Source organism: Artemia sp. Qi Xiang Cuo, chromosome 15, assembly GCF_049724085.1.
Source record: "Artemia sp. Qi Xiang Cuo chromosome 15, ASM4972408v1, whole genome shotgun sequence".
Taxonomy (NCBI): Eukaryota; Metazoa; Arthropoda; class Branchiopoda; order Anostraca; family Artemiidae; genus Artemia; species Artemia sp. Qi Xiang Cuo.
Genome location: NC_142808.1, coordinates 52353084 through 52366063, shown reverse-complemented (window position 1 = coordinate 52366063; position 12980 = coordinate 52353084). Strand labels below are relative to the sequence as shown.

The 12980-nt window shown below is 37.3% G+C and overlaps 1 protein-coding gene across 4 annotated transcripts in view; it reads right to left on the bottom strand.

Annotated features, from left to right (window-relative positions):
* Positions 1-12980, bottom strand: part of LOC148943842 (TBC1 domain family member 15-like) — an 84453-nt gene that overhangs the window by 52601 nt on the left and 18872 nt on the right. For 3 of the 4 annotated variants that reach the window (XM_089101388.1, XM_089101390.1, XM_089101389.1), the window contains exons 3-4: positions 10562-10657; positions 3022-3172 (exon numbers count right to left, since the gene is read on the bottom strand). In XM_089101388.1, coding sequence (XP_088957514.1) covers positions 3022-3172; positions 10562-10657 — 247 coding nt within the window. The remainder of the gene's footprint in view (positions 1-3021; positions 3173-10561; positions 10658-12980) is intronic. The other variant, XM_089101391.1, reaches the window with a different exon arrangement.

Here is a 12980-nt window from a genome sequence, read left to right as displayed (position 1 = left end):
ATGTAAAAGTGAATAAGCAAAGACCAAGTAATGCAAATAAAAATTATTTCCTATAGGTATTTTGTCAAATCTCCCCAGTTTAAAATTTCCCCTGGAAAGTTTACTCTTGGAGATTTCCCTCCACATGGAAAATTATGCCCAAGTAAACCCATCTCAAGCACTAAATCCTCCCTTCCCCAAAAAATTATCTGCATACTGCCCAATGACAAATACTATACGTAAAAACTGGGCAAATTTCATAACTTAAAGACCTATCCTCAGTGGCTGGGATATGGGTCATGTTATCTCCAAGGCAGCATAATTTTTCAGATTTTTCAACTATGCTAAACAAAATGGCTATCTCAAAATTTTGATCGGACGTTTTTGGGGGAAAAAGGGGTGTGGGAGGGGTGCTAGTTGCCCTCCAATCTTTTTGGTCACTTAAAATGGGCACTAGAACTTTTAATTTCTGTTCAAACGAGCCCTCTCCTGGTATTCTAGGACCATTGGTTCGTTATGATCACCCATGGGAAAAACAAAACAAAGAAAAACAAATTAACACTCATCCCTGACCTTTCTTCTGACATAAAATAGAAAATTCCACAATTTTGCTGATAGGCGCTTGAAACCTCTGCAGTAGGGTTCTCTGATAAACTGAACCTGATGGTGTGATTTTCATTAAGATTTCTTTGACTTTTAGAGGGTGTCCCTAGTTTTTTTCGAAAATCAGGCAAATTTAAATTCGACCCCAAAGTTAAATTTGACTTTAGTTAGAAATTAGCTTTATTCAGACTAGTTTCAGCTAATTTCACATTAATAATTTCGTCAATGCAATCAATTAAAAATAATTACATTAATAAAACTAAAAAGGACTTTTCACAAATAAAAACGAAAAATCATGAGCAACAAGATGCAAACATGCAAACCACAGTTTATAGAATTATCCAGTAAGTTTATCGCAGATCATTTCTGGTCTTCATTCTCGGTACAAACAAAAAGCTCCTCCCACTTATTTCTGCATTAGCGGGTTAGTCTGTTTCCGTCAATCAATGAGAAATGGTTACAAAGTGCATTATTCGTAATAGCGGGTTTCCACTTGTTTCGTGTCCAAGAGAAATCTGACTTGTCTACCCGTGAAAAGATCTAATGCCGCTTATATTTGTATCTGCAAAAACGGTCTCTGGAGCACTCGCACCTTGGTCCGGGTTTTTATAATGGGTGAGATAGGGCATGATCATACTGCTAATTCTATAAACTGTGAAGCAAACAAATCAACAGTCAAGCAAACAATAGAACATTCATTGGCAAATTTTCAGAATAAAACCTCTACAGAAGGAGACATACAAAAACAAAAAGAGAGGTATTTTCAGATTACTAATTTCATGCTGTCTTTTTTTGTTTGTGACAGTCCGGTTTGTGACAATTCGTCCCCAGCCCCCTTATGGTCCCTATTTAGCCTTAGCATATACAGGCGATCAAATTAAAAAAAACAAAAAAACAATTAAGTTCTTATAAAATAATCAGATAGGCCAAAAGGGATATATCGAGTTTATACAGCATAACTGGTCGATAAATAGAAAGAAATAAAAGTAAATATATAATTAGGGCTACATGTGTCCTTCAGGGCAGGGGGATAGGGTGTATTGTCATTGTAATGACAATTATGCTGAAAAGAAGCACAAAATAAGGAATCTAATGATGTCATTTTTATTTTATGATAGTTTCAAATAAAGCTAAGGCTACATAAGGTAGGCGTGGCTAGATATGACTTGTCCCAAACGCGACATCAACCATAAAAAGGAGCATAAAATTACTTTTTAAATGGACAGTTGGCCCATTCATTAAATGTCAAATAAAACGAGGCGAAAATCCTACTGACACATCTAGTTTCTGATCGAATATTATATTACGCCAAAATTAAAACTATAAAACAACCTCTGAATGTCAAGTCTATAGTATACAAGATTTAAAATATAAGCACTTACAGCAGGAATGCATCCAGAGGGGACCATAACACTCACCACCCACCACTAAAATACCAAATTTTCCCGAATTCCAGGACACTCTTTACTCAGATCAGAAAATAATTTGTTTTTGTAATTATCCCCCCCCCCCAAAAAAAAAACATGCCTAAGTGCCTGACCTGAGAGACTCTTACCTGTTTATATTCACAAGCATATCCCATAAAAGAAGGTTTAAATTTTTAGAGGTCGTATTGATTTTAGAACCAAGTGGTATTAAATCTGAAAAGGAATTTCGCAAACAAATAGGAGATCGTTCAAACAAAAGGTTAGTCGTTCCGCAACAAAATAGTCAAACAACGAAAGACTAAGATACTATTCTGAATTTTGTGCGTCATATCACATTAAAAGAAAGTGGGGGGGGGGGCAGATACGTTATTTACCAAGTAAATTTTTTTAACAAAAATACCAAAAAGGGGTATTGTTCTGCCCCCACCCTCCACTGATACCCCTGGCTAAGGATATGGTGCAATCAGTGGCATTTCCTATTTTTACAGCAGACAATCTATTAGTTTTACTTAATCAGTCACATCCAATTTTAAAGTCTCCATCTTTTTCCACAGTATAAATATACATAAACAGTAGCGAAAAGTCCTATTCTCCCCATTAAATATTTTTGGGACACATCAAACGCAAACCTCTCTTCATGACTCCGCCTTTCGCGCACGTGCAATGACAAATTTTTAGCTCATTACATTTGAATTATGGGAGATCTATTGCTCTGACGCAGGCGGTTTTCCCGTTTCCGTTCGGTTTGATGTATGTGATTTAAGAAGAACCTGTTCGCTACTGTTATATATACTGTGATATTTTTCGTAACATCAAAAGAAGGACGAACTATAATTTTTAGAAAGAATTACCAGTATATCGCAAATTCAACTTTTTTTACCCTCCTTAGATGCAACCTGACCGCAGTTTCATTGCTGTGCCGACGGGGATCAAAAACTGAACCACATTGTGTTTTCCTCAGCACATGTGTTTGAGGGAATACAAGGATAACCTATCTGTTGGTCATACCAACCTGTCTCATCTACGCAAATCTTAAGAGGCAGCGACGAACCTGTGGGAGTAACAACCATCCATTCACTGTCACTAACCGGCGAAGCTGCTTGTTGTGACGGAGGAGAACTCAACTCTGGATCTGGAAGCCAGTAGATAAAAGTGCCAAGTTTCTAAAAGAACAAAACAAATCAGTTTTATTTTAAAGAACCTGCTGTGAATAGCCCCTTGGGGAGAATTTAGATGAAAACATTTATTGAAGAAAAGAAAATAAGATGAAGAAAAACTGGCAGGAAAAAAACAACCTGTAAAAAAAAGGAAAGTGAAAATGCAGAGCTGCGTTTTCAGATACCAGGTTTCAACACGGGTTAATACCCTGCTCTCACTGTATATAAAAATTATAACAGTAAGATCACAGTTCAATGATTTTTGGCTACTACATCCTCGGTGCGTATAAACAGCTCCTCTCATTTTATCTGGCATCAGCGGTCCAGTGCATATTACCCTGAAACGCATATTTTCGCGGAAACTTTCTCAAAATGCCTTTGAAACCAACTCGAGACTTCGCAACCAACTTGTAATTCCTAAAAACATCTAATAATAACATTGCACTACTAATTACTGATTTTTAAATATGTATTGGGAATCAATTAATTTAAAATTAGAATCTTTAAAATTTAGTGTTACAAAGGTGAAGCCAAGTTTGACATTCAAGAGAAATGTGACTTGTCTACCCGTAAAAAAACGAATATCGCTTATGTTTATGCTTGTTTAAATGTTCTCCGGGGCACTTGCAACTCGGTCCGGCTTTGTATAATGGTTGAGGTAGGGAATGATCATGCTGTATTACATTTATATACAGTGCCTGCTCTGTACCCTTCGTTTTCAAAAGTCTGGGTTCAACACGAGTCTGCTATCAACCATTTTCACCCACCGTGCTTAAACCCGGGTTTCTTAAATCTGGAACCTTCTGTAATACCAAGTTCAAACACGATGTTCACAGTAATTGGCGTTAAAAATTTAAAAATGAACTACAAACCCGAGTTTACAGTGAATGAAATTTGTTCTTTAGGATCTGTTGTTCCATTTTTGTGGCCTTTGTCATTGTGCTGAAAACTATCCATAAATTAGATCTTTGACAATAAGACCAAGTTATACATCTCTTTATAATACCGTTGAAATGTAATAATAAAACGGCTTATAAGATTTGAATTATCTTAATGGAAAACAGTAAAAATCAATAAGAAACTGAAGCATAACAAACGAACAAATATCTTTGTACTTCTTGATCTAATTCTTTTTCTTCTTAAACCTCAAGGCTATTGGAGTCCACATCAGTTTAAAAGTTCACATTATGCAATTTTTGAATTCTTCCCTTCAATCCCACCATATGCCGTTTTCAGCAAAGCGGGTTCCAACCCTATTCTTTGACGGTAAAACCCACATTTTATAAACGCATGTTGTGCTACACGCGTCCATCCCGTGTTGAGACCCGCGATGTCTGAAAACGCGGCTCAGATATTTCGACAGCGAAGTCCGATTTCTGATAATATAATAGGCTTATCTGGTAAGTGACTAGCGATCAAAAAGCTTTAGCTTATATAAAATGGTTTCCCATGTTTGAATAGAAATTCCACGTTTGATACTCTTGTTTAGTTAGCTTCACACCTTTGCTAAGGACTTTTAACTGTATTTTTTTATTATTTGTTATTTACTCGTGTACACTGAGGAATGTCGAGTGGAAATCTCAATCGAAATATCTGCGTATCTATCGCTTTTTTTTTACTGGCTGGAAATATCCTCGTTTTTCTTCTACGCGATTTTCTTCATTCTGTCATGCATAGCCAGTGCGGTCTTAGGAATTATATAATACATTTACTATGCTTCACATTACAATTTATACATAGTCAAAAATGTAAGCTATGTCCAGAGTAAGCTGCAAAACTACTAAAAACTAACCAATTCAAATTCTAAAAAAAAAAAAAAAAAAAAAAAAAAAAAAAAAAAAAAAAAAGGTTACAAAACCTATTCCAACCAGTATACCATAGAAAAATAAAATGATTATACAAAGCTGTGGCATTTTAATTGTACAAAACATTAATGCTATATTGTCACAATAAAAAAAAAAAATTACGATTTCCAAAATTAAATTTCTTCTTCCAAATTTATCTGACTTATTAGCAGCAAGAGACATCCAAATCATCTATTTCTATTCGTGTCTTATGATACAAGGAGGCCTCCTGTTAATTTTGTATATACTATCAGGCAAGAAAGCAGGGTTGAATGACGAAGGGGGGATAATAAAAGATTGATACTTTTTTAAGAAGAGTCCAAAATTCAGAAAAAAAATAGAATTTCCAGGAGAAGCCATGGACACTGAACCCCCTACCCTTCGTACTTCCCTGTACCCCCCCCCCCCACAAAGAGCCGATATGCTACCCGGTCATGACTTTTTATTTAACTGTTACCTGAAAAAAGAAATCATTATGTAGTTTTTTCTTTTAGTTTTCAACACAAGAACATAATATTTGACAAGATTTTGACTGGTTCTTTATGCATTTATTCATCTGATTTTGAAGCTTAGAAAAACCTTTCAACTGATAAAACCACATTACAAATATAATAACTATAATTCTGGTCTTAGGCCCCCTTGTATAAAAATTCAAAGGACGTATCTTACAGTTTCATAAATTTACAGGCGACACAATACATTTTCGGCCCTTTCACGGCCATACTTTTAATTTCTGTGGTCTAATAGTGATACTTACATTAGTATGAAGCTAAATAACTAGCCTTCATTTTTATGTGTAAAAATTGTAATTGGAGAAAGTAAGCTGATCCCTATCGTATTATAAAAATTATATATGCACCAGGTATTTTAAGAGGATTCCGCAGGTCACTTTATAAAAGGGAAGGGAAGGGGGGGGGGTACTTAAAACCAAAACGAGTCTTCGAGAAAAATATGTCACTGTGGATTTAAGGGTTGACTTCCACCCATTCGAAGGAAGGCTAAGCTTGCAATTTGGGTACTTAGGGGGTGAGAGGAGCTCCCCTCTTATTACAGAATATTCTTAATGGGAAACGTTTTTATGTTCAATAACAGAAAATTGTGATAACAAGTCGATCTTGAGTGTTAAGAGGTTGGTTTTGAAAGGGGGAACATCCCTCCTTATATTACCATGTTACTGCACAAATGCTATATAACTGCGTAAAGCAACTCCACTTGAATCAACTCTTATTATCTAAGTATTGTTAAAGAACAACTTTTAATTTTAGCATAAACTGCGGGTATCGGGGTAACCCCCTATACCTAACATCACCTAAAATTTGACGCAAAAAAAAAAAAATCAGGTTAAAAATACATTCATAGATATTAAAAAAGAATATTGTTCGTATCAATTTATAGTGAAAACCAACATTAAAACTCAAGTTATCCTCAACATGAGGAAGGGCCACCACCTCCGTTCCCCTAATCCGGCTTTCCGCCAAGGTTTAATCTCCAATTAGCTGTGTTTTTTGCAGTGTATAATGCTTTCATGTAAGCAGCAGTTAACATTTAGCTTAAAAGTGTGGAACAGCGAGTGGCAGTCCCCCAGATATACAGGACATTCACATATTATACAGGATAATTTCTGTTCGTTTTGAGCTTTAATATTGCTCATTACTTTCATTAGATTTTTTTATTTAACAACACAAACAACGTGTGCTTGGGGCCTCCTTGATAGGAGAGCTTCTGGACATTTTAACTTTTAATTTTACTCTTTTCTGTTGCTTTCTTTACTGTTTTTATTGTGTTTTTTTATGGTAATAGCAAAAAACTACCATCTAACTGATCGAAAAATTTAAACCTGATGATAAAGAAGACCAACTAGTTACCAGACAGCTATGAGAATTTGACGTTGACATTGAAGAGTTCATATGAGAATTCGAGAGAAAAGTTCCAAGAACAGTTGAATATGAAATTCCAGAGCATGGAATTTGATGGAGCATAAGATGGATGGAATGATCTTTGGCAAATTATGTGCGAAACAACAGGCATCATTTTAATAAAAATGTCAGAAAAAAGGCAGGAATAATAGAAAAAAGCTTTAAGCTTGGTAAAGGAGAGAAATTTTTGAATGAGATGTCCCTGAGTGATAGATGTGCAGCATTCGCACGGGATTCTGACTAATGGATAATTTTCTGGGCTTGGTATGTTTTGACGGGCGTCTTCGGGCTGAAAAACCTCTTCCTAGCTAATTTATCTATTATGGGCGGCCTCCCCGTAGTAGCATAATATTTGTAGGCATGAATACATAATGAGTCGGAGGTGATAGTTTCGAGATTGTCTGTGCAGGTTTTCGACTCTTGTTGATAGAAGAGCATCGCCAAGTGCTGAAAACCATGTTGTGACCAAGATGGGCTCAGGATTGCACAAAGCCCCCATTCATGGAGGTCCCAGGGACTTCTTGCTGTCCGGTTCTAAGCCGGCTTATGCACTTCGGTGTAGACTTGAGAAGCTATGTGATCCCCATCCTGCACTAGTATCCGGGATCATTGCTTTTCCTGAGGCGAAAATAATTTCAATGATTTAGATAATATAAAAATTGGAACTTGGAATATAGCGACGTTAAAAAATAACTATCGCATCGACATTATGACTGACGAATTCAGACGATTAAAACTGGACTTATTTAGGAGTTTCAGAAACTCATATCCAAGGGGTAGGACAGGAAGTATGAAATTAGGTGACATAGAATTTGTTTACTCAGACAGGAGGTAAGGGGTACATAGACAAGGAGTAGGGCTCATGATGAATAAGGAAGCTGCCAAGTCTTGTTTAGGCTGGGAAGGTATTAATAATAGAATACTAATTGCTCATTTTATGACTAAAAAGTTAAGGGAATCAGTTACAGTAGTATATGCCCCTGTAGAACCGACTGACGGAGATACTAGTGACTCAGATGAATTTTACTTACAGTTACAGGAACAAATAGACAAGGTCCCAGGTAGAAATATGATGTTTTACAGGGAGATTTTAACGCCCAGGTTGGTAGAAATAGGGATAGATGGTATCCTAGCCTATTTTGATGGACTTTGTCTTAAAGAGCACAGGAAAGGCAATGGGAGACCACGGAACCAAATGGGAAGGAAAAAGTCTCCTGGACTTAGATTATCCTGATGATTTAAGCAACCTAGATGAAAGCGTGAGCAAAATGGATGAACTTTTATAGGTTTTGCGTGGTCCAGGTGCTAGAATAGGTTTGAAAACTAATTTTAAGAAGAACAAGAGTAACCCTAAGAGTAAGTGATGATGAAAGAAGACATTTGGTGATGACATTTGGTGAAGACATTTGGCGAGTTCAGGGTGCTAGAATAGGGTTGAAAAGTAATGTTAAGAAGCCTAAATCACTAAGGCCAGGAATAAGCGAAAATGAAAAGGTGAAGTTGGGTAGTGAATTGATTGATCAGGTGGACAGCTTCACTTACCTCGGTAGTATTATTAGTAAAGATGGTGGGAGCAGTGAAGATGTCAAAAGTAGAGTAGCCAAGGCTCAGGGGTTTTTTTCGCAGTTAAAAAAGGTTAGGAAGAATAGGAAGATAAGTGTGCAAACCAAGATTAGAATGTTAGAAGCTACAGTGATGACAGTGGTCAAATATGGCTCTGAAGCATGGGCGCTTCGAAAATCGGATGAAGATTTTCTAGATGTTTTCCAGAGAAATTGCTTACGGATTTTTCAGGGTACCCGGCTGACCGATCGTATTTCAAAGACTAGACTATACGAGAAATGTGGTTCAATACCGCTCTCTAGGGATATAATGAAAGAAAGATTGCGGCGGCTAGGTCACGTTGTGCGGATGAAGGATGACAGACTGCCAAAGATTATTCTTTTTGGCCAATCGTCTCCAGGGTTGAACGGCAAGCAGGTCGTCTTGATCTGGGGTGGGAGGACCTCATAAAGAAAGATTTAAGGGAAATGAGAATTTCCTGGGTGGCTGTAAAAAGGCAGGTTTTGAATAGATTGGGATGGAGGAGGAGCGTGCGTAACTGTGTTGGCCTCAGGCGGCTTGGTGCTGCGGTGAGTTGTTGTTAGTAGTAGTAGTAGTAGTATGTGAAAGAAAAGTGAAGATACTATAGATAAAGCTGTGGAGTATCTAGAAGACACAAGGAAAAAACATAATAGTAAGATATAGTAATAGAATGTTAAAGAGCTGAAGGAAAGTAGTCAGTCTGTATTAGTCCCAATTAAATATAGAAATAATGCCTCAATTGATGATAAACAGTGTTATTAAGGAGAGAGGGGCACCTGTTACAGGCACACCTGTTTTGAAACTCCTATTATAGCAAAAAAAGTTGTATGAAATTATTAACAAACAAGGGAGACATTTTAATAATTTGGATCTAAAGAAAACTCATTTACTAAGGACTTAGGGGGGGGGGGTGCAGCCACTGATAGTATGATGAGTGAGTATATCTTCATATGAGCGAATGACACCAGAACAAAGTGGAGAAGGGGAAGAGCGTGAGTAGCAATTTTGGCATAAAATGGCTTAGTGCTGGAATGACGAGTCTGTACAAAGCGGACACATCTGCAACGAAAGTTTACACAAAGTCTAGTTGTAAATGAGCAAATGACACCACAACACAGTGGAGTAGGGGAGGAGCGTGAGAAGCAATTTGGACATAAAATGGCTTAGTGCTGGAATGACGAGTCAGTACAAAGCGGACACCTCTGCAACAAAAGTTTACACAAAGTCTAGTTGTAAATGAGCAAATGACACCACAACACAGTGGAGTAGGGGAGGAGCGTGAGAAGCAATTTGGACATAAAATGGCTTAGTGCTTGAATGACGAGTCTGTACAAAGCGGACACATCTGCAACGAAAGTTTACACAAAGTCTAGTTGTAAATGAGCAAATGACACCACAACACAGTGGAGTAGGGGAGGAGCGCGAGAACCAATTTGGACATAAAATGGGTTAGTGCTGGAATGACGAGTCTGTACAAAGCGGACAAATCTGCAACAAAAGTTTACACAAAGTCTAGTTGTAAATGAGTAAATGACACCAGAACACAGTGGAGTAGGGGAGGAGCGTGAGTAGCAATTTTGGCATAAAATGGCTTAGTGCTGGAATGACGAGTCAGTACAAAGCGGAAAAATCTGCACCAAAATACCAAAGCATCTGCGCCGTCCAGAGACCTTCAATCACTAGCCACCAAATACAATGGAATTATATTACAAAATACGAGACAATGTGAGATTCTGTGGACGGTAAGGATATAATTAGCTATCATTATCATTCATGGCCTGTGGATCTCGGTATGAATGCACAAAGAAAACAACAGGTTCGCGCATAGATTTTATCATTAAAAGCTTAAGGTAGACATCCATATTCGAGCTGGACAAATTAAGCACATGCTATGGTTTTTTATAGAAGCTTGAATCCATAATAGATGGCATTCCCATTGCCATCCATGAAGAATAGATGCATTCTCATTGTTTAGAATGGCAATATCTGATTTAAGTAGGCTAATAAAAAATCTTGATATAATGCAATATCAGTTTCTAAAAACAATATACCTTTTGGATAACTCGAATGGACCCATAACAAAGCTCCTTTCCATTAGCAGCAACTCCAAGTGACTCCAGCAAAACACCATCTTGCTCCCAAATGATCTAAAATTTAACGATTTATTAAAATGCATAGATCTTGCATGAGCTAGAATGTAATAAAACACAAAAACAAAAGTAGGGCAATGTGAATTTGGTAAAACAAAACTTTCTAAAGACTGAATAATCCAAAGTAGTTGATATTTCTAATATTGTTAACCACTTGCTGGTAAAAACATGAATTCAACTCTAAGAAAACAGAGTTTGACTAGGTCTTTTTAAATCCATGAAGTGTTTATTGTGAAATTCAAAAAAATACTTGAGAATCTGACAATCTATTACCTCCATATAACCAATAACATCATCAAATTTTGAATTACCCTTCAGTCTTGTTTATGCCAAAAAGGGTAAATCTCGTCTCAATATTCTGAAGCGTAGGTTTTGCAAGTTCGTTTTGCACACCTTTACAATATTATACCCTACTAAGCATTAGTGCGGCCTATTTGAGCATAACCCTAGCATAAAAAATCCGTTAAACACTTTTGACAGTCTGCAACTATAATCCCAACAGACGTGTGCGAAGAGCAAGGCCGTATCCAGGGGGTGGGGGTTAGGGGATTTGCCCCCCACCCCCAAAAAAGGTATTTTCGACTCGTAAAAACGTAACAAAAATGAATAAAAACAAATTATTTATGTGTTTTTAAGTTTTTTTTGTAACCCCCTCCGAAAAAAACATTTTCGAGCCCCCCCCCCTGTCACGAACACACACACACACACACAGTTAGTTAACCATCTGGAGCAATTACTTTACATTGGGTGAAAGATCACACTTTTCAAGTTTACAGTTTTGTAGGGATAGAGCGGATTGATCAATATGTCCAAGATAATCAATTGAACTGATTGATTGATACCTTTATTTTTCAACAATTCACGAATGAAATAAATAAAAATATAATCGTCCCGTACACAATACCAACAAGAAACCTGTTCTTAATTTCCATCTTGACTGAGGAGAAACCAGTTAACCTGGCTTTAAAATGATAACTCATTCAGAGCACTTGATGCTGTCCGGGAGACGATTCCAGAGAGCAACACTTGTGACGTAACACAAGGGCTGACCTCATTGTATTTCCCCATTTCATTTCCTAGCTTATCGGCATTGATAGTATGATATGAATGATGAAAATAATTATCAGACAAAATATCCACAAAATGTGCCAGCAGTGGAAATGACATTGTCAAAAACCGACAATGGTGAGAAAGTCTGCTTTTGGTGTTCATGGACGTCAAAGAAGAAGATATGGACAACAAGTTCCTCAGATTTCCGCATAACAGATCTATAAGCAACATCCTTACAAGTTTTATCTCCCAGAAGTAACTAAAAGAATCAACTGAAACAGTTTTGATTCTCAAGTCTGTAGCCCTGGAGCCATCTTCCAGAGAATGTCATAAGTGCTAAAAGCTTCACACAATCTGAGAGCTCATTACCCAGTACCAGTCACATACATGAATATAAGGATCCTCAATTTAGTTCTGAAATACGAAGTGTTGATTTTTGTTTGTTGTATTAGCACTTAATTATATTAGTTAACCCAAGCGCTTTGTTATATATTTGTATTCATGCGCGACAATCAAAATCTATTTTCGTTGTGGATATGATAAATAAACATCAGGGCGCCATCTACCAGCAACCCCAAAAGAACTAAAAACTTTGTAATTAGACTACACAATATTTACGAAAAATTGCATTGGTGATAGACAGCATGCCAATAAGAGTCCTGATAAAGCGATAGCCTGATGGTAACAGGAACTTCAAGTTATCAATTACTACTACTACTACTAACAACCCCCGTAGCACCAAGCCGCCTGAGGCCAACACAGCTACGCACGCTCCTCCTCCACCCCAATCTATTCAAAGCCTCCCTTTTTACACCCTCCCGCGAAGTTCCCATTTCCTTTAAATATTTCTTCATGACGTCCTCCCACCCCAGACGAGGACGGCCTGCTTTTCGTTTAGCCCTAGACGGTTGGCCGAAAAGAACAATCTTCGGCAATCTGTCATCCTTCATCCGCACAACGTGCCCTAGCCACCTCAACCTTTCTTTCATTACAGCCCTAGAGAGCGGTATTGAACTACATTTTTCGTATAGCCTATTGTTTGAAATACGGTCAGTCAGCCGGGTACCCAGAACAATCCTTAAGCAATTTCTCTGGAAAACATCTAGCAAATCTTCATCTGCTTTTTGGAGCGTCCATGCTTCAGAGTTATCAATTAACCTCTACATAAATTAATATTTAAAAAACAGGTGTTTTGAACTGAAGGTAAGGAGCAACGTTAAAACTTAAAACGAACAGAAATTATTCTGTATATAAGGGGGGCTAGTCCTGC